Genomic DNA, 26,241 nt, shown 5'->3' with positions numbered 1-26,241 from the left:
GGCCTCCAAATTGTGCTCAGTCTTACTGGGAAAGTCTCTGGCACCCACTGCCAATGAAATGGATTAATTTATGAATGTCTTGTCAAATTATCTTAATCAAAATGAAATAAAATTAAAAATGTACTATTAATGTGTCATTTGTACAGCATGCTACGGTTTGAACAGTAACACATCCTACTGGAGTTAGGAAGTATACTGTAGCAGAAAAGAAATACGATCTGCCAACAATCAATCATCAGGGTTTATTGATTACATACAACCAAGATCATGAAAACCTGGCATCAAATTACAAAAAAAAAGTTATAAAATCAATAGATTGTCCTAATTTTAAAACACAATTTAAGAAAATATTTATAAAATGACAAATATTTACTTAATCATCTATAATAAAACAGTTTGCATCTTTTCCAAAGTTCTATTACAATAGTGTGCCTTCTTTCAAAGGTATATTGATTGCTGTATTTTTAAATTGCTGAAGACTGTAAAAGCATGGCATTCTTTGCAGAATACCTGGTAATAATGTAAAGGATTAATTAAAATAAGCAAAGACATCAAGCCAGTCCAAAGTGCAGTGTCCAGTTATCACCCTTTTTTAAATTGTGTAATTTTGAAACTGATATCCATTTAAACTTAACTTTGAACCACTTTTGCTTGGCTTAGGTGTTCTCATGCCTTTTACTGTGCCTTTCTTCATTTAATTCTTATTAAACTGTTCACACATAAGTAATAGGTGAAGATCCAAGATGAACTATTAAGACAAGTTGTCCCAGAGAAAAAGCATATATTATACTTTTTGTTTTGTGCAATTTCTGCTCTTTACCTTTTAAAATCACAAGGCAGCTCACCTGTAAAAATTGCACACTTTTTTTCTTTTTGTTTTATGAATCACCCAGTTTTGGAAGGTTGTGCTGTGACTTGTTAGTTGTTAAACTTGAGAGGTAGGTCTCATAGATAATATTTAAGAAGGAAGAATCATTCTGTTAAAAAAGAAACAAAGATTAGAACAATTTTGCTTTCACGATTGTACCAGATATGGCATGTTTTCAGATATTTTGATTACTTTTTAAAATGTAAATCATCTATAAACAGCTATTGCCAGCTATTAAATTTTTACCCCATTATAGATGTTTAATATTATGCTTTTTTTTAATGTGCTGACCACTGCAGGCAAACAATTTTAAATATCTGTAGCCAAATGCACTTAATTGAATCTGCATTACAATATAAAATATAACAAAAATAATAATAATGAAACACAACCAGGCTCATTTTATTAACTTATGCTACATTTCCACTTCATTTTCTTAATTAACCTATCTAGCACAGGCTACATTAAAAAAAAATAACTGAAATGTATGGTGTTTTGTGTATAATGTAAATATGAGCTATGAGATGATATGTCTTGTTCTCTTGTGTGCCCTTCAAGCTTTTAGCCTTCTGTGACCACATATTTATTTTTAAACTCTACTTTTCTTATTATGGTATTCATTGGTTGGTGCATTAATAAGCACATTTAACACTTTCTAATTGTTCTTAAACACACTATTATAGTAGAAGAAGAAATAGCAAAAAAAAAGAATCCTGGATAAGTGAGTTAAACCAAACACTAGCCAGCGAGCTTTCATGGAAAGAAAACAAGAGTACATTCAAAGTGTGTGGGTACTAAATTAACATTACCATGACGTAGGCAGGCTGGCGGGATGGATGGATGCTTTATTAATCCCAAGGGAAAATTCACATAATCCAGCAGCAACATACTGATAAAAAACAATACTAAAGAGTGATAAAAATGCAGGTAAAACAGACAATAACTTTGTATAATGTTAACGTTTACTTAGGGTGGTCAGGGGGTTAGAAAATGGATGGATGGATGGAACTGAAGAGTCGCATAGTGTGGGGGAGGAACAATCTCCTCGTCTGTCAGTGGAGCAGGACAGTGACAGCAGTCTGTCGCTGAAGCTGCTCCTCTGTCTGGAGATGATACTGTTCAGTGGATTCTCCATGACTGACAGGGGCCTGCTCAGCACCCGTCGCTCAACCACAGATGTCAAACCGTCCAGCTCCATGCCTACCATAAAGCCTGCCTTTCTCATCAGTTTGTCCAGGTGTGAGGTGTCGTCCTTTATGCTGTCTCTCCACCACACCATCGCGTAGAAGAGGGCACTCGCCACAACCATCTGATATAACATCTGCAGCATCTTATTGCAGATGTTGAAGGACGCCAGTCTTCTAAGGAAGTATAGCCGGCTCTGTCCTCTCTTGCATAAAGCATCAGTATTGGCAGTCCAGTCCAATTTATCATCCAGCTGCACTCCCAGGTATTTATAGGTCTGTACCCTCTGCACACAGTCGCCTCTGATAATTACGCGGTCCAGAAGGGGCCTGGGTCTCCTAAAATCCACCACCATCTCCTTGGTTTTGCTGGTGTTCAGGTGTAAGTGGTTTGAGTCGCACCATTTAAAAAAGTTCTTAATTAGGTTCCTATACTCCTCCTCCTGATGCAGCCCACGATAGCAGTGACGTCAGCGAACTTTTGCACGTGGCAGGACTCCAAGTTGTATTGGAAGTCCGATGTATATAGGCCAGATATATATTGTATATGTATATATTGGGCTAGAAAGGAAGAAACAATGTCAGCTATGGAAACAGACAAGTGTAAATGGAAAGACTGCAAGTTAGCAAATGTAACTCTATTATAAAAAAAATGATTGTCTGATCCAATAAAACTTAAATGTCAGTAAACTTAACAAGCATCATTGGTAAAATAATGGAAGCAATCACTGAGGGAACAACATCTCCAGAATAGGAATATTAGTGAGCAGTCAGGATCGGTTTGGATCAAGGAGACTTCATTTCACAAAAACGCTGAAAACATATGAGGATGTGAAAAAGTGCTACAATCACACAGCTGCACGATACCTTGATTTTCAGAAAGCTTTGATAACGTCTGACAAGAGATGTGAGGAATCAAACTCAAAGAAATGGAAATTTAAAGTTGGCTTACAAAACAGAAGCAAAGGGTTACAATGCGACAAACTTTTTCTGAATTAAGTGATGTTAACAGTGGTGTCTCTCAAATAAAATTGGGGCCGCTGATCTTTTTAAGATACATAAACAATCTTCATCAGAATGTAAATAAATTGCTGGTTATGTTAGATCAATTCAGACACAGAAGCGAAATGCACTTAATTTTTCAGTCACATGTAGTTATTTTTCTATTTTAAGTTACTAATTTTGCACATTTTTAACTTCCTAATGTCCAAGATTCTCTTCAACTCTTTCTACAAGGCATGTACAGTAGGAAGCACAAGGGAAATGCTAGAAAGGTAATACTTCTTTATTAGTGGAGTGGCATGTTGCTGTACTTTGACAGATACAGAATTCTGCTTAAAAGAATGCTCCAGCCTCCCGAGTGGTACCCATTTTCCTGTTAGATAACAGTTTAAGTAAAAAGAGCATGGTTTGATGAGATTACAGCATGGTCTTTGTATACAGAGTGCCCTAAGAGCTATAAAAACTAGTGTGACACTATCACTACATGACTTTCATATAGGAACATGCCTAAGTTTTAATTCTAAAAATCTTTACCAAACTCATTTTAGGCATTTAGGTTTCAAATAACTGCACAGAAATAATATGCACAGATTTGTTTTTTTATTATTTTAAAATCGCAGTGGCTGCAGAAGACCAAGTGTTATATGTGATGGTACTGAAGTGTACAAATCCCCATTCTTTCCTATTTTCATTCAGAATACATCTCCAAGCCCCTGTAAGTACATTTTGTAGAAGAATGTTGATTTCACACTTCATGATTCAGTGACAGGTTCAGCAATACAATAATATAGCAGAGCAGAATTGTTGCTTCTCTCGATCCAAATGAGCCAGTAAAAATGTGGACATTTTCTTTGGGATGTGAATCACACACCCTTCACTTGAAGGACAACCATGGGTGGACTCGGAACACAGTGGGACCTGCATCTCTCATCAGGCCTTGCAGTGGCGGGAATTTACCCCAAAAGTAAACAGAGATCGTTGGTGGGGTTAGAGAAGTATGGTCTAATCAGTTCAGCCACCAAAAGCCTCACAGGACAAAGACAAGATAAACTTTTTTGAAGGGTTTTCTTTGGAAGCTACTAGGTGGTGCCGTGTCCATTAATTTGTTGTGGCATAATATTTTTCAATATTTTAACATTTGAAGGTAACACAGGATGTTAATGGTGCAACCAATTCAAGAATCAGCAGTGAATACTTGTCTTTCATTGGACTCCTACTTTAAATGAAGATATTATTTGGATATATAAAGTGCCAGTTGCATTAACCCACCTGAATTCGAGAATTAACACTATGCTGAATGGCTAAACTGCAGAACAAATAACATTCTGTTCAACTCAAACAAGAAAGACAGGAGCTGACATGTCTTCAGAGACTACTTCAGATGAAAAGACACCTAAAAAGATACTCGTTTTGTAGACTTTTAATTGCAGGCTGAACTCTGATGGACAAGGTAACACATCTATGAGCAGGGAGTAGATCTGTAACATGCTAACTCCTTCCTTTAAAACCAGATTTATGCATGTCTTCTGTGTCTTTTGGAACATGAAGCCACCCACTCTCTAGGGAGCAGAGAGCTCACCAACTTTCTTTGACCTTGGACACCCCGAACTAGCTCTAATAGCTATTCTTCCAAACTAAGTTCTGTGCAAGTGACTGAGCCTGGTCTAAAAAGACTGAAAGGCAACAATACTTCTAAAAAAGAACTTGAACACCTGAACTCAGAAAGCCTTACACGTTTCAAAATGAAGTTGTAGAAGACAGAGCAAAGAACCTAACAGCAAGATCAGGAAGACAACACCCCACCGTGGACAAAGGACCACATAGCAAAGACAGAGCACACTCTGTGGAAAAACAAAGTTCTTTGCTCAAACCAGAGCAATGACACACAACACTGGACAACACTGACTTGTACTATTGCATTTCTTAAGGTGAGTGTGCTTTAACTACCTTGATAAAAGTTGTGACAGCAGGAAACCCAGCTACAGAAAAATTAAAGGAAAATAAAGTAGAAACATTAACAATTAATGTAAATATTTACTGGAATTATCAAAGGCAAAGCCAATAATTAATGAACATCCCTCAATTTCTTTATTTTAATCCACAAATTATCCATGTCGACTTTGTCTTTTTTATGAATTTGACAAGATACTGATGAAATTGATTTTTTTCCCCTCTTCGTAAAGATTTTACTTCTTTCACAGTTTGGATTATTAAAAGTGTCATTTGATGAGGGCTAAACAATGTGACTGTGTAAAAGACAAATTCCTCATCGGGAAGAGGTACAATGGAATTTAAGGTGGCCCAGCATTACGACGTTTTTCATAGGCTTCAGGGATTCTAGTGCTAATTCTTGTTTAAAAAAGAAATTCCTGGGTGAACTTTTAAAAACACTACCATAATGCAATGACATTTTCTTTTCATACATTGAGAAACAGGGCTGTAAAGGTAGGGTTGGTGCAAAACCAAAACTGCGTTATCATGCCAGAACGGTACAGCAGATGGAAATTAATTTGGCATATTGTCTATGTTTGACCTTACTTACAGTGATGGTTACATTGCACATCAGCAATTCAATGGAAATAACAGCTCAGGGTGTGGTGTTTGTGGTGTGATTGGGGACCGACATAAAAGTGTGTGTCAATCAAAAACTGCTATGTCTACTTTTGAAAATTTTGTATTTACATTCGTTTCATGGAGTTTCAAGAATTTTTTTGAGTAGTTATAATGGGATTTTATGATGATTTATCATGTACAATGGAACCTCGGTTTACGAGTAACTTGGTTTACGAGTGTTTTGCAAGACGAGCAAAAATTTTTAATAAATTTTGACTTGATAAGCGGCGATGTCTTGCAATACGAGTAGTATGGATACACTTTGTCTGCCGAGCGTCATGTAAACACAACTGAGCTGATGGTTCTTCTCTCTCTCTCCTTATCTCGCTCGCCCAGCGCATCTCTCTCTCTCTCCTTATCTCGCTCGCCCAGCACGTCTCTCTCTCTCTCTCCTTATCTCGCTCACTCGCCCAACGCGTGTCTCTCTCTCTCTCTCTCTCTCTCTCTCCTATCTCCTCGCTTGCCCAACGCGTGTCTCTCTCTCTCTCTCCTTATCTCGCTCGCTTGCCCAGCGCGTCTCTCTCTCTCTCTCTCTGGCAATCGTCTCCTATTCTCCGTCTGAGTCTGTGTGCCTCTCTCATATAGTCAACATCTGTTTACTACAGCATTGTGATTGTGTGTGTGCGCGCTGTGAAGTGAGAGTCCCCATCTTGCTCCCCAAAACACGAAGCTGAGTCTCAGTACTTTAACACCAGCTTTATTCAGCTTGAAACAGCAACAGCGCTGTTATTTATTGTACCAGGATCTTTATAATGTTCCTTGTATGACCCATTGACGACAGGCGCTTATAGCATGTCTGCGATCTTTTTGGATGCGCTTATACGACGAGGTAAGAAGACGATATTGGGGCAGCCGAGCCAACGAAAAATTAAAAAATAAGATTAAATCGAGACAACTTGAGAGAAAATGGCGTTATAAACCGTCGGTGCCTTCTGTGATCCTGGGAAATGTAAACTCACTACCAAATAAGATCGACGAACTGGCTGTGCTGGTGAAAAATGTCAGAACCTACAGAGAATGCAGCTTGCTGTGTTTTAGTGAAACGTGGCTAACGTCTATCATCCCAGATGCTAACGTGGAGCTACCCGGGTTTAGCACAGTTAGAGCGGACAGAGACGCAAGTACCTGTGGAAAGAAGAAAGGAGGACGACTCGCTCTCTATGTCAATACAAAGTGGTGCAACTCAGGACATGTAAACGTTAAAATCTCCACTTGCTGCAGGGACATCAAACTGTTGGCCGTAAGTCTGCGCCCCTATTACTTGCCTAGAGAGTTTGGACACGTGATTGCTGTTATTGTTTACATCCCCTCAAGCTTAACGCGGAGATGGCGAGTGACATCATCCATTCCGCAGTTGCTAAGTTACAAACGCAGCACCCTGAGGCACTTGTGCTAATCGCTGGAGACTTTAACCATGTAACGCTGGATAAAACATTACCTGCCTTCTCCCAGTATGTGGATTGTAACACTCGGGGAAACAGGACTATTGACCTACTATATGCAAACGTTAAAGACGCATAGAGCGCCACCCCACTGCCTGCGCTTGGGAAAGCAGATCATAACCTGGTTCTGCTTCAGCCTCAATACAAACCAAGAGTGAGGGCGCTACCTACAACCACACGCTCATTCAGGAAGTGGTCCCTGAGGCAGAGCAGGCTCTGAGAGACTGCTTTGGAACTACAGACTGGGATATATTGCTGGGTCACATAGTGAGAACATTGAAGAGGCTGTTGAATGCACAACTGATTACATCAACTTCTGTATGGACATTGTAGTTCCAGTAAGAACAGTATGCTGCTATGCTAACAACAAGCCATGGATTACAAGTGACATCAAGGGCCTTTTGAACCAGAAGAAAAGGGCTTTTAAAGGTGGTGATAAGCATGAGCTGAAGTGCGTGCAGAAGGAACTCGAGTCCAGCTCAGGGGCGAAAGAGCAGTACAGGAGAAAGCTGGAGCAGAAGTTGCAGAACAACAGCATGAAGGAAGTGTGGGATGGGATGAAGATTATCACTGGCTGCAGCTCAAGCGGGTGCCGCCATCGAGACAGACGGAGAGAGCAAACCAAATGAACAACTTCTTTAATAGGTTTGATCACAGTAACCCACTCTCACCTCGAGTACTGCATCCTCCAACCATCCTTCTGCTGATACCAGCATAGGTGAGACATCCCCACCCACAATTACAGCAGCCCAGGTGAGCAGAGAGCTGAAAAGACTTTGTGCCAGCAAAGCAGCGGGTCCAGATGGTGTATCGCCACGATTGCTGAAGGCCTGTGCGTTGGAACTGGGGAGTCCTCTACAGCGCATCTTCAACCTGAGCCTGAAACAGGGAGAGTCCCAAGGCTTTGGAAAACATCTTGTATCACTCCTGTCCCAAAGGTATCACGTCCTAGTGAGCTGAATGACTTCCGCCTGTTGCTCTGACGTCACATCTGATGAAGACCATGGAGCGGCTGCTGCTTCACCACCTGAGGCCACAGGTCCGTCCGCCCTCGACCCTCTGCAGTTCATACCAGGAGAAGGTGGGAGCGGAGGATGCCATCATCTATATGCTTCATCGATCCCTCTCCCACCTGGACAGAGGCAGTGGTGCTGTAAGAATTATGTTTTGGACTTCTCTAGCGCCTTCAACACCATCCAACCTCTGCTCCTTAGGGATAAGCTGACTGAGATGGGAGTAGATTCACACCTGTGGCATGGATTGTGGACTATCTTACAGACAGACCTCAATATATGCGTCTTGGGAACTGCAGGTCTGACATTGTGTGCAGCAATACAGGGGCGACGCAGGGGACTGTACTTTCTCCGGTCCTGTTCAATCTATATACATCAGACTTCCAATATGACTCGGAGTCCTGCCACGTGCAAAAGTTCGCTGATGACACTGCTATTGTGGGCTGCATCAGGAGTGGGCAGGAGGAGGAGTACAGAAAGTTAATCAAAGACTTTGTTAAATGGTGCGACTCAAACCACTTACACCTTAACACCAGCAAGACCAAGGAGCTGGTGGTGGATTTTAGGAGGCCCAGGCCCCTCATGGACCCTGTGATCATCAGAGGTGACTGTGTGCAGAGGGTGCAGACCTATAAATATCTGGGAGTGCAGCTGGATGACAAATTGGACTGGACTGCCAATACTGATGCTCTATGTAAGAAAGGTCAGAGCAGACTATACTTTCTGAGAAGGTTGGCATCCTTCAACATCTGCAGTAAGATGCTGCAGATGTTCTACCAGACGGTTGTGGCGAGTGCCCTCTTCTACGCGGTGGTGTGCTGGGGTGGCAGCATAAAGATGAAAGACGCCTCACGCCTGGACAAACTTGTTAAGAAGGCAGGCTCCATTGTAGGATTAAAGTTGGACAGTTTAACATCTGTGGCAGAGCGACGGGCACTAAGCAAACTCCTGTCAATCATGAAGAATCCACTGCATCCACTTAACAGTGTCATCTCCAGGCAGAGTAGCTTCAGTGACAGACTTTTGTCACTGTCCTGCTCCACTGACAGACTGAGGAGATCGTTCCTCCCCCACACTGTGACTCCAATTCCACCCGGGGGAGTAAATGCTAACATTAATTTTATTTTAATTCTTTTCATTTTTATTACTATTTAATTTAATATTGTTTCTTTGTATCAGTATACTGCTGCTGGATTATGTGAATTTCCCCTTGGGATTAATAAAGTATCTATCTATCTATACGGCGAAGTGCTACAGCGCTGGGAGACTGCGATTGCTTTGGGACAGTCTTCCGCGTGTTGTCTCGTTGGGTGGAATCCCACATGAGTTTAGAAACTCACACCAGCCGTGATTCTTTTTAAAGCTAAAGTGCAGGTTAATTTGTATTATGTATTTTACATTATATTTTGTATTAATCATTTTTATATGAATAGTTTTGGGTTGTGGAACGAATCATCTGATTTTCCATTATTTCTTATGGGGAAATTCGCTTTGATATACGAGTGCTTTGGATTGCGAGCATGTTTACGGAATGAATTATGCTTGCAAACCGAGGTTCCATTGTATTTCCAATAGTGGGGACAACACAAAAACAAGTAGTTTTACTTGGTTTACATGCCATTTAGTGATTCAATTACTGAACAAGGCATTCAGTTTATTAATGTGGCATTAAACATCTATTAATGAAACCATATTAAACCAGGAAACACAAGGAAGTGGTGTTCACATAAAGTATCTATCTACCTACCTAAAAGTTCCAACCCAGCAAGTACTTACGGAAATTTTGGAATGCATACTCAAAACTAAAAAATTGTCAACTCTTTACAGCTGACAAATTGATAGTTATTAGAGAGGTTGTGCAGATCAGGGTCAACATTTCAAAAACAACTAAAAATTAGCTTTTTTACCATAACCCATTATACAAATATGCCAGGCAATGCCTAGTGCTTTGGTTAGTTATAAATAAACAAAGAGAAATTGTTATTCATTTGGCTTGGATATCTAAATGGTAAAATGTGTGGGTCATCAAATTGGGGGTTTTCAACAAAAGCTATCATTTGATGTGCACTTTGTACACACAGTCTAGCCTACAGGCTTCTTTAAAGTACTATTAATGATATAAGCAACCAATCACAAATCAGCAAAAAAAAAAATTACCCGTAATAGGTGTAAAAGTGTCCCCTGAAGCTCCGTTTTGGTAAGTGGGCTGGATAGCTTCACAGAATCTGTGGTCTGTTTTGGAGCAAAGAAATTGTTGGATCTTGGACAGCAGTCAACGGGAGTCAAAGGCGGCGATTTCTGAAGATTGTCCAATGCCTTTGTCGACTTTGACTGACAAAATACCATTGGTGACATCAGTTGTGCAGGGGACACAGCAGGAGGGTTGGATGGAGATGTTATTCCCTGTGTAACAAGGTTAACAGCAGTGTTAAAGGTCATTAATTTGAAAACCACTCCAAACAAAGGATAATGTATGCTTTAAACAGAATACTGTATATCTCACTGTTTTTTTAATTAAAAAAAAAGTGTCAGTTTCAGCCTGAGAGATCCCGCTCCTAAGACCCAAGCTCTTAAAAGAGTTCACCAGTATATTTTCTCTGGAACTGACAAAGCTGAATGGGAGCATGAACATCTCTACCCAAGGAGAAATTTTCCACTTAGTCTTTATTAAATAATCCAGTTCATCACCAAGTATGTAAGTAATCTACATTATATTAAGGGTAAATGCTTATGTGTTACATTGCTGAATTGCCATTGCTACCTAAGAGACATTTGGCTGAAGACCCTTCATTCACATTTTTGTATCTCTGAGTCAGTCATTTTTCAAGGGTCCAAACTTTTGTTGAGTACAATTTAATCTAAAATAATGACTGATTATCTTGTTTTTATTTAAACAGCAAAGAGTATGGGCAAATTCAAAGAGCTGTCGGGCAAACAAGGGTTGATACACAAGATGTGAGTAAGGCAAACAAATTCAAATGCAAAACAAAACTTGTCACAAAAGTGGCAGTGTTCAAAACCCAAATTAATTTCTCTTTGATTCCGTTTCATTTCAGATTACTCAAGAATAGAATTCTTTTAATTAACACAAAGTTCAACCACCACTTGAGATGCAATTCAGACTGAAATGGCCAACCACCAAGACATGTGGGTGCACACCATACTTTTGTCATGAATTGCTTTTCCTTTTATTTTATTTCACACTATCCTTTTGATGCTTCCTAGTACTAAAGTATATTGGAATATGAAGAACTCATTTATATCATTATTTATAATTTTTGGTCATGTATTGACTTTATTATTTTTTTACATTTTGTTTTTAGTTTCTATAACGAGGCAATCTGTTTCTGGGGCCCAGGCCCAGATATTGTGATCGGCAATACTATCAAGGCATCATTTCAAAAGTTGGTGCCATTTGTTTACAAGTGCCTAAGATTGTAGAGAAGTACAAAAATATATCTCGAGTATGTTCTTTAGTGTCTGATGTTAACGGCTTTAAACTCTGCAACATTCTTTTCATTTCAAATTTAGGATTAGACATTGGGGTTTGGTAAAACATAAAGGAGTCACATGGGTTTTCAATTTAGCAACAATTGGTGAACTAATAGTGTATCTAGTGTTTAGAATTTGATGCCAGGTTGTTCATCTCTCCGGTTGTGTCCCCTGCTTCTTTAATTTTGTTTTTGTTCTTTAAAATGTCACTCAGAGTCAGTACAACTTGGTCCTATAAGTCTGCAACTACTTAGAAAGAGAAATAAAATCAGTTGGGAGTTCTATCTTCCTACTTTTTATTATTTACAGTGTAGGTAATTAAGAGAATGAAATTAATAAGCAGCTAGCTGTTGCATAACAACTGGATGCTTTCTGCAGGCTGAATATGACACACCCCGTAACACAGTATATCTTGGAACCAAGTTTAATGCTTGTGTCAAACTTCAAAATAAGACACAGAAAGAGTGAAGGGATGTAATGACATGTAGGTCTAGCCATTAAGTAAATAAAAATGTCAGTGCACAAAATAGCATCCCTTGCTCTTAATATACTATGTTTCCCTGAAAATAAGACCTACTCTGAAAATAAGCCCTAGCATGATTATCAGGCTGCTCTGTAATATAAGACCTACCCCAAATATAAGCCCTAGTCAAAATCGTCACCTGAAAAGTAAGGAGCCTAAGGCCAGGTTTATACTTCATGTGATACAACGCGTGTGCCCGAAACATCCATTAAATTCTGAGGACACCTCGACACAATATCTCTGAAAAGGACATTTAATGATTACATCCATCAATTCGGAGATACACCCATTCCAACAACATTGGCGCAAGACAGAAACAAAATCTCTGGATAGGGAATCAGCTCATTGCAAGGTGAACACAAGCACACACATACACTTGCATCATTGTAGCTTCACCAAATCCCCAAACCTTCATATCTTTGGATGGAAAACTGAGCACACTGTGAAAATCCACCAGGAAAACATGCAAACTCTAGGGAGGGATCACAAGGGACGCGACTCCCTGCGAGACAGCAGTGCTACCGCGCTGCCACCGTGCCACCCCATATGTGTAACTATTAGCAGTATTCATTATTTAAACAAAGTTAAAGATTTATCTGTAAAATATAACATACATATTTTAATGCATTTCATCATGAAAGTGATATCAAGTATAAATCTAAAAATTCTAAATGTACAGAGAGCTGGAATATTTCAAATTTAATGTGTTCTGTGTGGCGATGCTGCTTGCCGCTGCTGTCACGTCAGGAGGAAGCCCCAGTGAGTGTGTAGCGATTTAACAACTAGGTCGGTTTTCAGATGACTTTTACGACAGTCTACTTTAATGACAAAGTAAACTATGGGATTAAAGAGGACATGTCGCATTTAAAGCTGAAATTTCCACTTTAATCACAAAATAAGACATTTTCATTATGTCCTTATTTTTTTTCTCTGTGGCTCAAATACGCCGCGGTACATTCTGATGGTATTGTAAAGGTGGAAAAAAAAAAAAAAAAAGGGACAGAAGATGGTATGCGAGACTTTTAAAATACAGTATATTGTGTCATTACTTTGGGGAATATGCGATGCTTGAATATCAAAGCACCATAAATGCATTTTTATGTTGGCATTTTGCTTCACCACATCAAACCATTCATCAAACATTGAAGCACGCGCACAGATCCTGCAGGATACTAAAAGCGGCTGGAGTAGCAAGAAATTTAGGGTTTGAATGTGGAGAGTTATGATGACATTCCAGATGAAGATGACATGACTATATTTGGATAAATGTATATTGTTACACATGAATAAATATAAGATATTCCCTGAAAATAAGCCCTAGTGCATCTTAAAATTAATATAAGGCCCTGTCTTATTTTAGAGGAAACAAGGTAGCGAAAATCCAAGATTCTGGGAATTTCATATGTTTACACTGCTGCTAATTTACAGAGAACCTGCAGTTGAGGAATGGAGCACGAATGAGAAGAAAACTAGAATTTCACATAATTTTTAATAAGTAAAATGCTTGAAAAATACACAGTCAGCTAGGCGTGGATAGCCTATGAGTGATACAATGAATAATGTACAGTCGATTCCTGTTAATCGGAGCACATCGGGACGTGATCATTTTGGTCCTAATAACCGACTGGTCCGATTACACGAACATGCCCTATACATGTGCAACCAAGACAGGACGTGTTATGAGTAACATATTAAAATGTCATTATGACTTTTATTGTGCTGCACATGTGTATGCCGAACGTACAAATAAGAACTACGTACATGTATGGTTGCTTACAACTTTGTTTATTGAAAAAGAAATCTACAAATTCTTCGAAATGAACTACACGACACTCAGCATGCGAAGCACAATAAATACCAAACCAAATACCAGTCAACGTTTGAAGAACTTGTCTAGTGTCATCTGACACATTCTGTTTACGCACTGCACTTGTTTACGCTCGACTTCACGTTGCAGGCTACTGGGTGGTCTGTTTTAGGAAAAAAAGGGCAGGCATGTTCACTCCCACTGGTATGCACTTGGTACAAATTTTCCGACTTCCTGACCTTTGATAAAAGCATAAATTCTCCTGGGGAGCCCAGGGATCCTCGTGATGCCGCTGACCCGCTTTACATCCGCTTTCCGCGGGCAACTTGTGGCTTCTTTTTCTTATTCTCTGTCACGTTCTTTCGTCCAATTAAACGGAATTTTAGTCCAAATAAGCGAACAATATTAGGCTTATGTAATATGATCTGTTTCAGTTCTTTAGGATTTGGTCCGAATAAGTGGCTGGTCCGATTAACCGGAATTGACTGTATCAATTAACTAATTTCCTGATAGAACAGACAGTTGTGTATTATTGATGATTAGCAAGACCTTTCATGCCACCCAATATTGACGATCTAAAGCACCAGGGACTTATAGACCTGGGGTGGCCTACTTCGTCTCCTGGAGAGTCACAGTGGCTACAGATTTACAATCTATTTTTTTTTAATTAGCGACTACTTTTTGTTACTAATTAACTTCATTTAATGTATTGGCTATTTAAGACTCTTTAAATCAGGGCTGAGCAACGTCAGTCATGGAGAGCTGCAGTGGCTTCAGGTTTGATTCATTAGAAGTCATTCATTGCTGATGAAGCACTTACTGCTCAAGTGACATTTTTCTGCTTCATTTTAGTTGTCTCGCTTGTTAAGATTTTGAATACTTAATTGCTTATTTCAGACCTAAACAGCAACATTCACCATTCTAACTGCTCCTTATTAGCAATAAGATGAAAATGACAAAGGAACTGGCTGTTCTGCATCTAGCTGGTCTCCATTTCCATCTGTGTGTATTCATCATTTACTATTTGTTTTAATTAAGTGCTCAGAAGGAAATTGAAGAGAAAGTGAAGAACTGAAAATTACTCACCTGTTTTAGGCTTCAAATCACTTGGATAATATATATATTATCTATATATATATATAATTCACTAAGGGCACGCAAGACAGCGAGCGCAAGACAGAGAGCCAGTGAATGTGACGTCTTATATATATATATATATATATATATATATATATGTATGTCTATGTTTTCCATAGCCTGCTACTGGAAGGTACTCTGTCGACCATTGGCATTGGTTTCACTCCTTGCTATTTTCGTTATACTGCGATGGTGGTTTCCTAAGCCTTTGTTATACTGAATCCCTTTCTCACAGTTTTCCATTCCTATTCTTACACCAGCGTATGCTACGGCGGGCTTCGGCTAGTTAGAGATAAAACACTAACAAGCCACGAGAAGTGGCTTCTGATTAAGCAGCTGAGTTGGAACAAAAATCTGCTTCCACTGTGGCTCTCCAGGATTGGAGTTGGCTACCCTGTTATAAACAAAGAGATACTTGAAAACAAAAGCCACAGTATGGAAGATTTTATGGGTGGTGGGGGTGAAAATGTTTCCAGGACATTTCTCTATTGTATTGTGCAATACCCTTCCCTGTACTTCTGGCTAAGCCAATTTGTGACAACATAAACAGCACTGTATGTTTTGGTTGAACTTTGGGTATGGTAAGTTTTTGAAGATTCCATTTAGTATCCGAAAACTACCTTTGACTTCTTAGCCAGTTTTCTAAAGAAATGATTATTGCTGTGACAGCACACATCAGTGTGTGTAAGCCACACAGAAACTGCCTGCACATGCTTACTCTACATTATGTCCAAGCATGGTGAAGAACAAAGTAGGTGTCCTAGGTAAGGTGATAAGAAGATGCAACAATCTGATAATTTTGTGATGGTATAGATATACTTAAAATAACAGGTAACCATGAGTCAGTCACATAGTTAAAAAGAATTGAAATAAATGCCAATATTTATACAAATATAATACGAAAATTTGCTCAACCAGCAGTCAATCCTGAAAATACCCGGCTTTATGTTAATATTACTCCAGGGCTCATATCAGGCATAAATGACATCACTGCATGGATGTCTTCCAGCTTCATGTAGCTAATTGCCAACACAAGTAAGCTCCTTTTCAGGTACAGTACCTACATCTTAACTCATAATTGTCATCTTCTCTGATACCTTGGTTCCTGCAATTTTTTTTTCCGCTTTATTTTTGGTGTGATTGCTCTTTTGGTAACAAGTACTGCCCACCCTTATTACTGCTCGGTATAGTTCTAGCCCAAATTAAGTATTAAAACTGTCTTTTGGAATCACCTTTCCCGAGCTCAGAAAGACTAATGTTTCTATGATAATAATAACTCCTCCCAAACTTGGGTAAATTGGACTTTTTTTTATTTCTTTAAGAAAATAAAATGTCATCAAAATATCATAGGACTAACCATGACTTTTTCACCTCACTGAAAACTAGTAGTTGCAGTAAATAGCTTAGAGTGTGTTACTGTGTAATTATAATATTCCCCTGCAATATACTGTTATATTCTACATGGACCTGAACAATCATTGGGACTGCCAATTTTTAATTCTTAAGTGAATTACTTCACACTTACCAGATCCTATACAATATGAATAGAAATCTGATGACAATATTTCCCTAATTTCTGTCTACAAAATAATTTATTTCTTACATGTCGGTTGTAGAAGATGCTTTTCAAAAAATTGAATTAATTTAACTCACAGATCACATCATTGGGCATGGAGTAAGTCTATAATCTCATTTTCAGACTTTCTCTATTGTTATATGGGGAAAAACATACTCCACTCCACCCTCACAGTAAGTACATTAGAACAATCTAGGTAAGAACAGGTCATTCAGTCCAACAAAGATTGCCAGTCCTACTATTTAATTCTTTGAAAATATCATCAAGTTGAGTATTGAAGATCCCTAAAATCCTACTGTCCACCACACTACTTGGTAGCTACACTACTCGGATCTATGGTTCTCTGTCTAAAGAAAAAGCTCTTAGTGTTTGTGCAACATTATTAAACAGCTTAAGCCTAACCTGCCTTCACTTGGACTTCAGGTTTTCCCTTTCCTGTCTCAAAATCCATGCTAACTGTCTGCCAACACAATAATAACAGTTTGCTATCTGTTTCTCTTACATGTATTAAAATTTTTAAAAAGTCAATTGTTAAGATTAAATATTTAACACTCAACTAGTCAAATGTTCTGATGAGCATTTGGGGGTGTATAAACAACTGAATGAAGTCAAACACACAGATTAGCACATCCCTTAAAGTACCTATAGCTGCATAACAATACGATGCCTCTACACTGACTGAAAGAATGTTTTTTATATTTATTTTACTCAGAATCTTTACAAAATCCATATTCTCCAACAAAAATCTCCCTATCTGGATCAAGGAATGTGCACAAGGAAAACTCCACATTGTTCAGGTTGACATGCAAGATGCCATGGTTTACTCAAACAATTAATACATCTTTAATTGTGAATAAACATTTTAATGTCAAAGGCATAATAAATACCCTACATGGTTTTAAAATAGAAGACAAAAGAGATGAAGCGCACATCCATTTTGCTTCTCTGGAGACAGAAGGGATAATTATAGGATCATACAATGCCTGGAAATGACGCAGACCACCAAAGCCTAGGTCCTCCTTCTGTACTGAAGGTGCACCCCTCAGCTATGTCGCATACTTTGTCAAGGTGCTTACAGATACTTACAATAAAAATAAACTTGACTTTTTTTAGGTATACAGTATTTAAATGTCATCAAATAATGTTACCTTTGACCAAATATTGCACTTAATTCAAAATTACATTTTTCATTTTGAATGAAACAAGCAAGAGTTTAAGCTACATTTGCATATATAATGTGTTCTGTTGAAATTTGTTTAAATGTTTTTTAACATCTCAGCCATTCTTGTTATTGCCTTTTGCGAAACAAAAAATAGAATTACCTTGAAAACCAGATTCGACTTTGTAGCAGTCTTTGCATTTTCTACACATGGGTCCATCATTCCAGCAGTCTGATTAACTGGACCACTGAAACTAGCTGCTAGAACAGGTTTGGATATCTTGTCAAGATTCTGTTCTTGGTGCACTATTTGCAGTTTTTCAAGCAGTCTATGTGGAGAAACCACTCCGGGAACAAAGGGTGGTAGCAAAGGCGGCAAATGAGAAGCCTGTGGAAACAGATTCTTGGGTGGACTGTTACTACTGCGTCCATTGCTGCATTCTCCTACAGCAGTGTTTGCTCCATGAAGTTTCTTGATTATAGTTGGGGATTCTTGAAGCTGCATAGACCGATCTGCATAACAAGTGAGATGTGGATGGAACAGGTGTTCAAGAGGCCCCTTAGTGGTGCAGGGAACAGAAGATGACAACTGAGTGGCGCTGTTTTCAGAAAGTTTATTTTCAGGAGATTCTGAAAGTGGTTGTAGCTCAGTCACTGCTCTGTGGTTCATTAGTTTCTTGATGGCAGGACAATAAATTGGATTTTTATTAGATGTTGGCTTGGCCACATGCAATTGTTCTTCATAAGAAAGAGATTGAACAATTTTTGGACAGCTACCAGTTTTCAGTCCATCTGTCTGCAGTCTTGAATCACGTTTCACTGAAAACTGGCCTTCAGGAGTTCCAAAAAGTCCTGCCAGTGACAAAGACTTTGTTCCAAATGTGTCCTCCTAAATGAAAAAGAAAAAATATCCCTGTAAGTCATTCATTTCTAGAATAATTGTGTGTATGTGTCAAACCATTCTTGTTTAAAGCCACACATATAACAGTATATTGCAGTGGAATATCTAAACCACATTTTCTTGGTTGACATTGGTTGATTAATTGTTCATTTAAGGATAAAACATCCAAATGCTGACAAATTAATTTAATCAAAATGTAATGCACTATTATACAATACAATAGAATATAATAAAAAAGTAACCACCAAACCTACCCTTTGTAGTAACGCATCCATTTTATACACCGTATAAAGAGAAACCCGAGTCAACATGTAATAAGCGACTCAGCCAAACCTGCCAGTCCCCAATGCTCCAAAGATACTATTATGATTAACATTGATTACCACGTGACACTTGGTTCTGAACAAACTCAACCCAATGCTGCTAATTTCTATGATTAACCCCAGACACCCTGTTAATCCTCATTGCTGAAAGGTTAAATTAAGAAAAGATGCCTTTCTAGGTTGGAGAAGGTGGGACTGACCAAAAAACAGAAAACAGAGCTGGAGGTGGCAGAGTTAAAGATGTTAATATTTGTATTAGGTATGATAAGGATGGACAGGATTAGAAATGAGTACATTAGAGGGTCGGCTCAGGTTGGATAGTTGGGAGACAAAGCCAGAGAGGACAGACTGCATTGGCTTGGAGAGCAGAGATGCTGTGTACATTGGAGGAGCTACCAGGTAACAGGAAAAGTGGAAGGCCTAAGGGGAGGTTTATGGATGTGGTGAGAGAGGACATGAAAGTGATGGGTGTAACAGAGCAAGATGCAGAGGACAGGAAGATGATCCACTGTGGCAATCCCTAAAGGGAGCAGCCGAAAGAAGAAGAGTGCTACAGCTGATAAGAGGTCTGAGGATTTGAAACAAGTTAATAATATGGATGTTCCAACAAAAGAACCAAGAGAGAATAAACTTGGATGCAAGAGGGATGTAAATTTAGAAAGAAAAATAAGATGAGACAAGAGAGGATTACTGACAGTAAGAATAGTAGAGAGGAAACTTTTGACCAAAAATGTAGCAGTGACAGGGCGTTCCCAAAACATACGGTGTCTAATGCCCCATATTGACAAAGGAATCACTAAATTTCTAGGGCTAAGCTCATGACATATTTATACTGAGCAAAACATAACCTTATGCACAAACCTAAAACTGAATATTTTGAATGTTAAAAGAATGCTCTACCCAAAATATTATATTTTTTAATATGTTACATAAAAACATCCATGAAACAAATCTCATGATACTCATGTTGTGTAATCGAAATGGCAAGTCATCCAGTTCAAACATGAAAAATACTTGCATTTTTGGCTGAATTATTGTGAAATAAATACTTTTGGAAATTCAGAACAGTGCACACAACAGATAATGCATATACATGAGAAATGGCTTTTAAATTGAAGACAGGAATCTTGACCAATGAACGACCATCCTTACTTAATATTACAAGCAAGCCATGTGTAGTCACCAAAAGGATGATATAATGATTTTACAATGGAAATGAGGATCTTGCATAGGTCTACTGGGCTCACTCTCCATAATGATATGAGAAGCTGTGTATAAGAGTGACCTTGGAGGAGTACTCATTAATTTCTGAGACCAAGAAGAGACCACCCACTCACCACCTGAAGAAAAATGGTTAGCTCAAAACTACTTGGGAACATCCTACAAGTGCCTGGGAAACTGTTAATAAAAATAAGATGATTCCAATGCTGCCACCATGACCTTATCAGAACAAATATAGGAAATTATCAGCCAATATTTATAAACAAAATTAAGACACAACATTAACAGTAAAAATTCTATGAATTTGACAGGGTACTGCTTCAGACAAATGAATGCAGTATATTCAAAAGCTTTCAGTGCTCATAAAAAGCATAGTCATTTTTTTTAACTACCAATCACACAATCAAAAGCCCATCAGCTAATCATATTGTTTGCATGAAAAACAAATCAAGACAGCAGCATTTTACTCTGATGATTGTGAGCCAAAAAAAAACCAAAAAAACAAAAGACAAGTCAGCTACTGAATAAAAATACATTTTCAGAGCCTGCGCTCACAAAGCATGCAGCAAGCTGCCACTACAAATGGAAGATTACTTAAATTTATCAACACTATCGACACACTTTCAGCAGAGGTGAATAAATGTTAGACCCATTTTGAAACTCGCAACACAAAGACATTTATCGAACTTTGAAGAGGATCACATGATTCTTTGCCAAAATGCACAAAATATGATGTGTAAGACTTTAAAGAAAGTAAGAACCTGCAAACAGCTGGACCAGAAGGTGCCTTATCCCATATCATCAGAACTCTTGCTAAACAGTTAAAACTAGAGATACCAGAGTCTACAAAAAAACTTGTAATCGCTGCCTATAAATTCCTTTGCACCTATTCATCAGCGTCTTTTGTGTTGTAAATGTGTGTTGATCAGCACAAATGGCCTGCTAGCCCATCCCCCCTCCCGCCCACCTCAGCAGCTCAATTTGTAAAGAAGGTTCTCAGTGCTCAGTGTTTATCTTGGAGTGAATTTCCTTGGAGTTGTAGAGGGTAAATAATATATCATCATTTGGAACACATACATTTCATGTGTGTTCCGTGTCCACAACAATGTTAACAGTTCCCAAACACCCAAAGTAACAGGTACACATGTCGTAAATGTAGAAAGGAGGGTCCTTAGGTGTATGGGAACTGTTAACATTTGAATTTGATGATTGTAAATAGCGCGGAAGTGACCTCTCTGTACTATTCTGTCTTCTGCATCTCCTGGAGTATAAAAGAAACACCACCATGCACCAAAATGTGGAGATTGGGTAAGACTGGGGGGAAAAAAAAAAAGCGGGCACTGTCTACAACAGCATGAAAGTATACGAATTAATATAATGTTGCATCAGTGCAACAGTGTTTTCTGAAATGTACTATACAGGTCATAAAAAGAATAATTCCAAATGTCATATATACCTATGTCTCTCTTTTTTTGTCAGTGTGGCTTTGACATCAGGGACCAGAAGGTGTATACTAATTCAGCGTGAGCAGGAACACTCAAGAATAAAACTGAATGAAAAAAAATAAAAAAATTCACATCTACAATCGTTTTCGGTCATGCACACCACTCAAACCCACATCCCAAGTTTTCCCAGTGTCAGTCTTGTTCACGCGCAAGATCTGACACTGTTTTCAGATAAACATGTGGTATAACAAAACAAGTTTGTTATACCACGTCTTTATCTGAAAACAGCATGATAAAAAATAAAAGTGGAATAAAATCCCCCAAAAAACTAACTTTTACAATTACTATAAATTTACGCCAGCTGTTACAGACGCGAACCATGTTTTTATTGTACAACTACCTGATTACCCAGTGGCTTCGCTCACTGAGTGCAAGGGAAAAGAGTAAAATGTAGTATATACTGTAAATTATTAAACAGTAAAACATTAACATGTAAGAAATAAAGATATATTGAGCAGTACTGGAGTGCTTTCGGGGTAAAGTACATTTTAAAAGAGCTATAACACAACAGGTAAGTAGCACTAACAGCAGCTTAAATGTATTTGGATCATCTCTCAGTAGCAGATCCCTTGTGAAAGGCACTACACGACCGCTGTGGTATAGAAATTACATTTGTGACCCTGCAAATTTCTGCCTGACAACCTTGCACTATGTGCCTGTGATTTAAGAGAAAGATTATTCTGAGAAATGTGGAGGCTGCCCTTGCGTGCTTAACGGGCTGAAGATCCAAATAATTCCCAAGTCCAAAAAGACATCTTCTTAGATGTAAACCCTTCATCTTCTTAAAAGAATTCATCACAAAAGCAACCTTGAATATTGTGGGGTTTTAGTGACTTGATCTCACCTTAAGGGACAGTAACTAGTCGTGCAGCGTAATTTACAAAGAGACTTTTGCTTTGATGGCGCCGATCACACTCATTTGCAAAGATTTCCACTCTCCCAGGAGCCGATGGGGCACTCGCAGTGTCACAAACAGTGCGAGAATAAAGGATGCCACCCGAAACTGCGAAGCAGCCCGAAATTCCACGTCTCTGAGCATCCGCTTTGTTCACACGACCACTCGCCACTGAAGGCGGTGTAGTTTTCACGTTGTTTACAGCTTGGTGCAGTTAAAAAGTAGAAAGACACAAAGCTGTTTTCCTCATCTCTTCTACTATCAAGTACTGCCAATTTAAAAAAAAGTTATAATGAGGCAGTTTCTGCGACAGTCACGTGGACGAATAAATAAAATCTCTGTGTCAGAACTTGCCTGGCGGCGGACGGCTGAGCGCTGGAGTCCAGAGAGGAGGGCTGGGAGAGGGCAACGCGGAGCACACTTCTATGGGATAGATCGGCATTTTTGTGTTAACTTCCTTTCAATATCAGTAAAATAACTCTCAGACAAATAACAACAATTCGTAAAGACAACATAAAAATGGAATCCACAAACGAAGTGATTAGATCCTGTATATATTAATAATGTAATGTAATATTTTCTGTGGTCATACGTAATTTCCTTTTCAAATGCAAAAAGAATTTTATATATATATATATAGATACTAGCAGAATACCCGCGCTTCGCAGCAGAGTAGTGTATATATACTGTATATATATACACACACACATATAAACATATATATATACATATCCATACATATATACATATACACTTGTACACATACAAAGTATATATATACACACACACACATATATACACACAAATACATATATATATATATATATATACATAGCAAAATACCCGCAGCTTCGCAGCGGAGAAGTAGTGTGTTAAAGAAGCAATGAAAAGAAAAGGAAACATTTTGAAAATAACGTAACATGATTGTCAATGTAATTGTTTTGTCACTGTTGTGAGTGATGAGTGTTGTTGTCATATATATATATATATATATATTTACACACACACACATAAACATATATATATACATATCTATACATATACACATATATACATACATATATATATCTACATATATACACATACATATACATACACACACACATATATAAACATATATACATATACATACATATCTACATATATACACACACAGCTATTTCGTATCAGTGCAATACGCTGCTTGTTAAGACGGATAACTCCCGCTCTTACGTGCAAGTCTGCGTGGATATTATGAACTATCGTATTTGTTCAAGTTCTATTTAAATTTTAAATAGAAGGAATTTTTATTTAGTCGACAGAAATATCTTTGGTAGGAATGGTAAAAACAGACAGGAATATTATTCCTGAATAAATCAACTCAAACCTTAAATAACTTATAATATTTTGTTCTCCATAAAAATATATCCTGTCTAAATTATACAAGTTAGAAATAAAGTAAACATTAAAAGAACAAACATTCAAATTTCTTTACTCAGTATGTAATTTTATATAAAAATAAACTTAGATTTTAAATATCCCAAAAGATTTTGCTCTCCATAAAAATATATCCTGTCAAAATGATACAAATTCAAATATGAACATGCTGCATAACAAAACCTGGAAATATAAATAAAATGTGTTCCTTTCAGCAATAACAAATCAAATCATTCAGTTGTCTTTGCTCATATGTCATTTTAGAGCTGGACGCCTGGCATCTTTTTTTGGCCACAGGTTCGTTTCTGTTTGCTGTGAGGTTCTGTGTTGTGGAGATTCTCAGGATGGACTGCAGGTGCTCATCAGTGAGGCGACTCCTGTGTGCTGTTTTGTTAGTCTTTATCACTGAGAAGAGCTTTCACACAGATATGTGCTACCAAACATGCACAAGGTTCGAGCCGCATGTAGACGGACTTTTTGTTCTTCAAAGTCACCAAAGCGCCGTGCAAACTCAGTGCGCTCAGTTTATCAGCAAAGTGCGTATTTGGGAACACCGTAGTGACGACTTGGTTCAAGATTACTTGGCAACAGGGAAAGGAGGGCAAGTTGCACTGGTGCATTTGTGTCTCCCATAAAAGCAGCTTCACTTGAAATCACTTCACAGCTGAAGCGCTGCATTATGGGATCTGTAGTTTATTGTGGTACCAGCGCTTCATATACCCGGGCTTTAATAACAATAATACAATATATAAAATGATCTCGCGCGGATATAATTACGCGGGTCGGATGTGGCCCGTGGCCCTTGAGTTTGACAAATATGGACTAAATAGAACTTGAAATGATATATTTTTGAAATGTGATCGCAATTCAGATAGAGTTGACACGCACTACAGCCTGCATCCTCCCCTCGCTCTTACTTTTTTACCGTTCATCTAATGAATACACTGAGTATGACTTTACCAAAACAATCATTGATGGCGAATAAAGTATCCATTATTTGAGTATGTAGAGCGGGATATATATATACATATATATATACCCGCGTATCGAGAAGTAGTGTGTTAAAAAAGCTAGAAAAAGAAAAGGGAACATTTTAAAAATAACATAACATGACTGTCAATATACAGTATTTGTTTTGAGAGTTTTACTGAGTGTTGCTGTCATCAAGGATTTGATTATCATTATTTCTTTCAATCAGGCTCGTATTTGTAGGATGTGTTGTGTTCAAGTTACATTCCGTGTTTGTCAATCGTTGTAAAGATGACAGGTTTCTTTCATCGATTCGTTTCTTACTGCATCAATAAACAGCTCGTCTTCTTCTTTATCTGAGACCTGACACACTGCATGCACGAGTTTTTTTTTTACACTGTCTTCCTTTAGCGGGACATTGACTTTTTCCACCGTGTGCTTTGTTTCCGCAGTAGCTGGATTTATGAATATGCTTATCAGACACTTCATATTTTTTGCTGCCTTTTCAATTGTGTAATTCGGTTTTTGTTCAGCGCTCTTTAGAACTGTTGCCTTTTATCTGTGCACTGCGTCAGTTCACGTGAGCCACTCGGTGTGCATGCATCGAAGGTTCCCAGCTGTGCTGGTGCCATCTCGTGCTATGTCCATGGCTGTATTTAATGTTACCTTAGTCCTGGCACTTAAAACTTTCTCTCGCAGTTTCGCTGAGTTTGTGTCAAACACCACCCTGACCATCTCATCTTCCTCTCCATAAGCACAGTCCTTCACCCGTGAATATTTAGTGGGAGTTTGCTATTGGATTGCCGCTGAAGGACGGCCTTATATGGGCAGGCACTAAATTACAAACGCCAGCGGCAGCCTGTCTATGAACTTAATTTAAAGTGTAGGTTTACATCGTGCTTTGTTTCCGAAGTAGCAGAACTCATGAATATGGTTGTATATGTCACTCGCTCGCTTCTTATTGTTTCGCTGCCTTCTCAATTATATAATGCATGTTTTCTTCAGGGCTTTTTTGAGGTCTTCCTGGTTTTCTATGTACTGCGTGATTACGTGGGAGGCGTGATGATGTCACACGAAACTCCGCCCCATGGCGTTGAAGCTCATCTCCATTACAGTAAATGGAGAAAAACTGCTTCCAGTTATGACCATTACGCGTAGAATTTCGATATAAAACCTGCCCAACTTTTGTAAGGAA

General features: G+C 38.4%; 1 protein-coding gene across 2 annotated transcripts in view; it reads right to left on the bottom strand.

Moving 5' to 3' along the window:
• Positions 1 to 363: 363 nt before the first annotated feature.
• dcp1b (decapping mRNA 1B) overlaps positions 364 to 26,241 on the bottom strand; it is a 196,075-nt gene continuing 170,197 nt past the window's right edge. For both annotated transcript variants that reach the window (XM_039770509.1, XM_039770510.1), the window contains 3 exons: positions 17,980 to 18,705; positions 10,280 to 10,525; positions 364 to 977 (listed from right to left, as the gene is read on the bottom strand). In XM_039770509.1, the coding sequence (XP_039626443.1) occupies positions 879 to 977; positions 10,280 to 10,525; positions 17,980 to 18,705 (1,071 nt within the window). In that variant the 3' untranslated portion in view covers positions 364 to 878. The remainder of the gene's footprint in view (positions 978 to 10,279; positions 10,526 to 17,979; positions 18,706 to 26,241) is intronic.

The sequence above is a fragment of the Polypterus senegalus genome, chromosome 12 (genome assembly GCF_016835505.1).
Source record: "Polypterus senegalus isolate Bchr_013 chromosome 12, ASM1683550v1, whole genome shotgun sequence".
NCBI lineage: Eukaryota > Metazoa > Chordata > Cladistia > Polypteriformes > Polypteridae > Polypterus > Polypterus senegalus.
The sequence above is the reverse complement of the archived record's forward strand: the minus strand, read 5'-3'. Positions and strand labels throughout refer to the sequence as shown.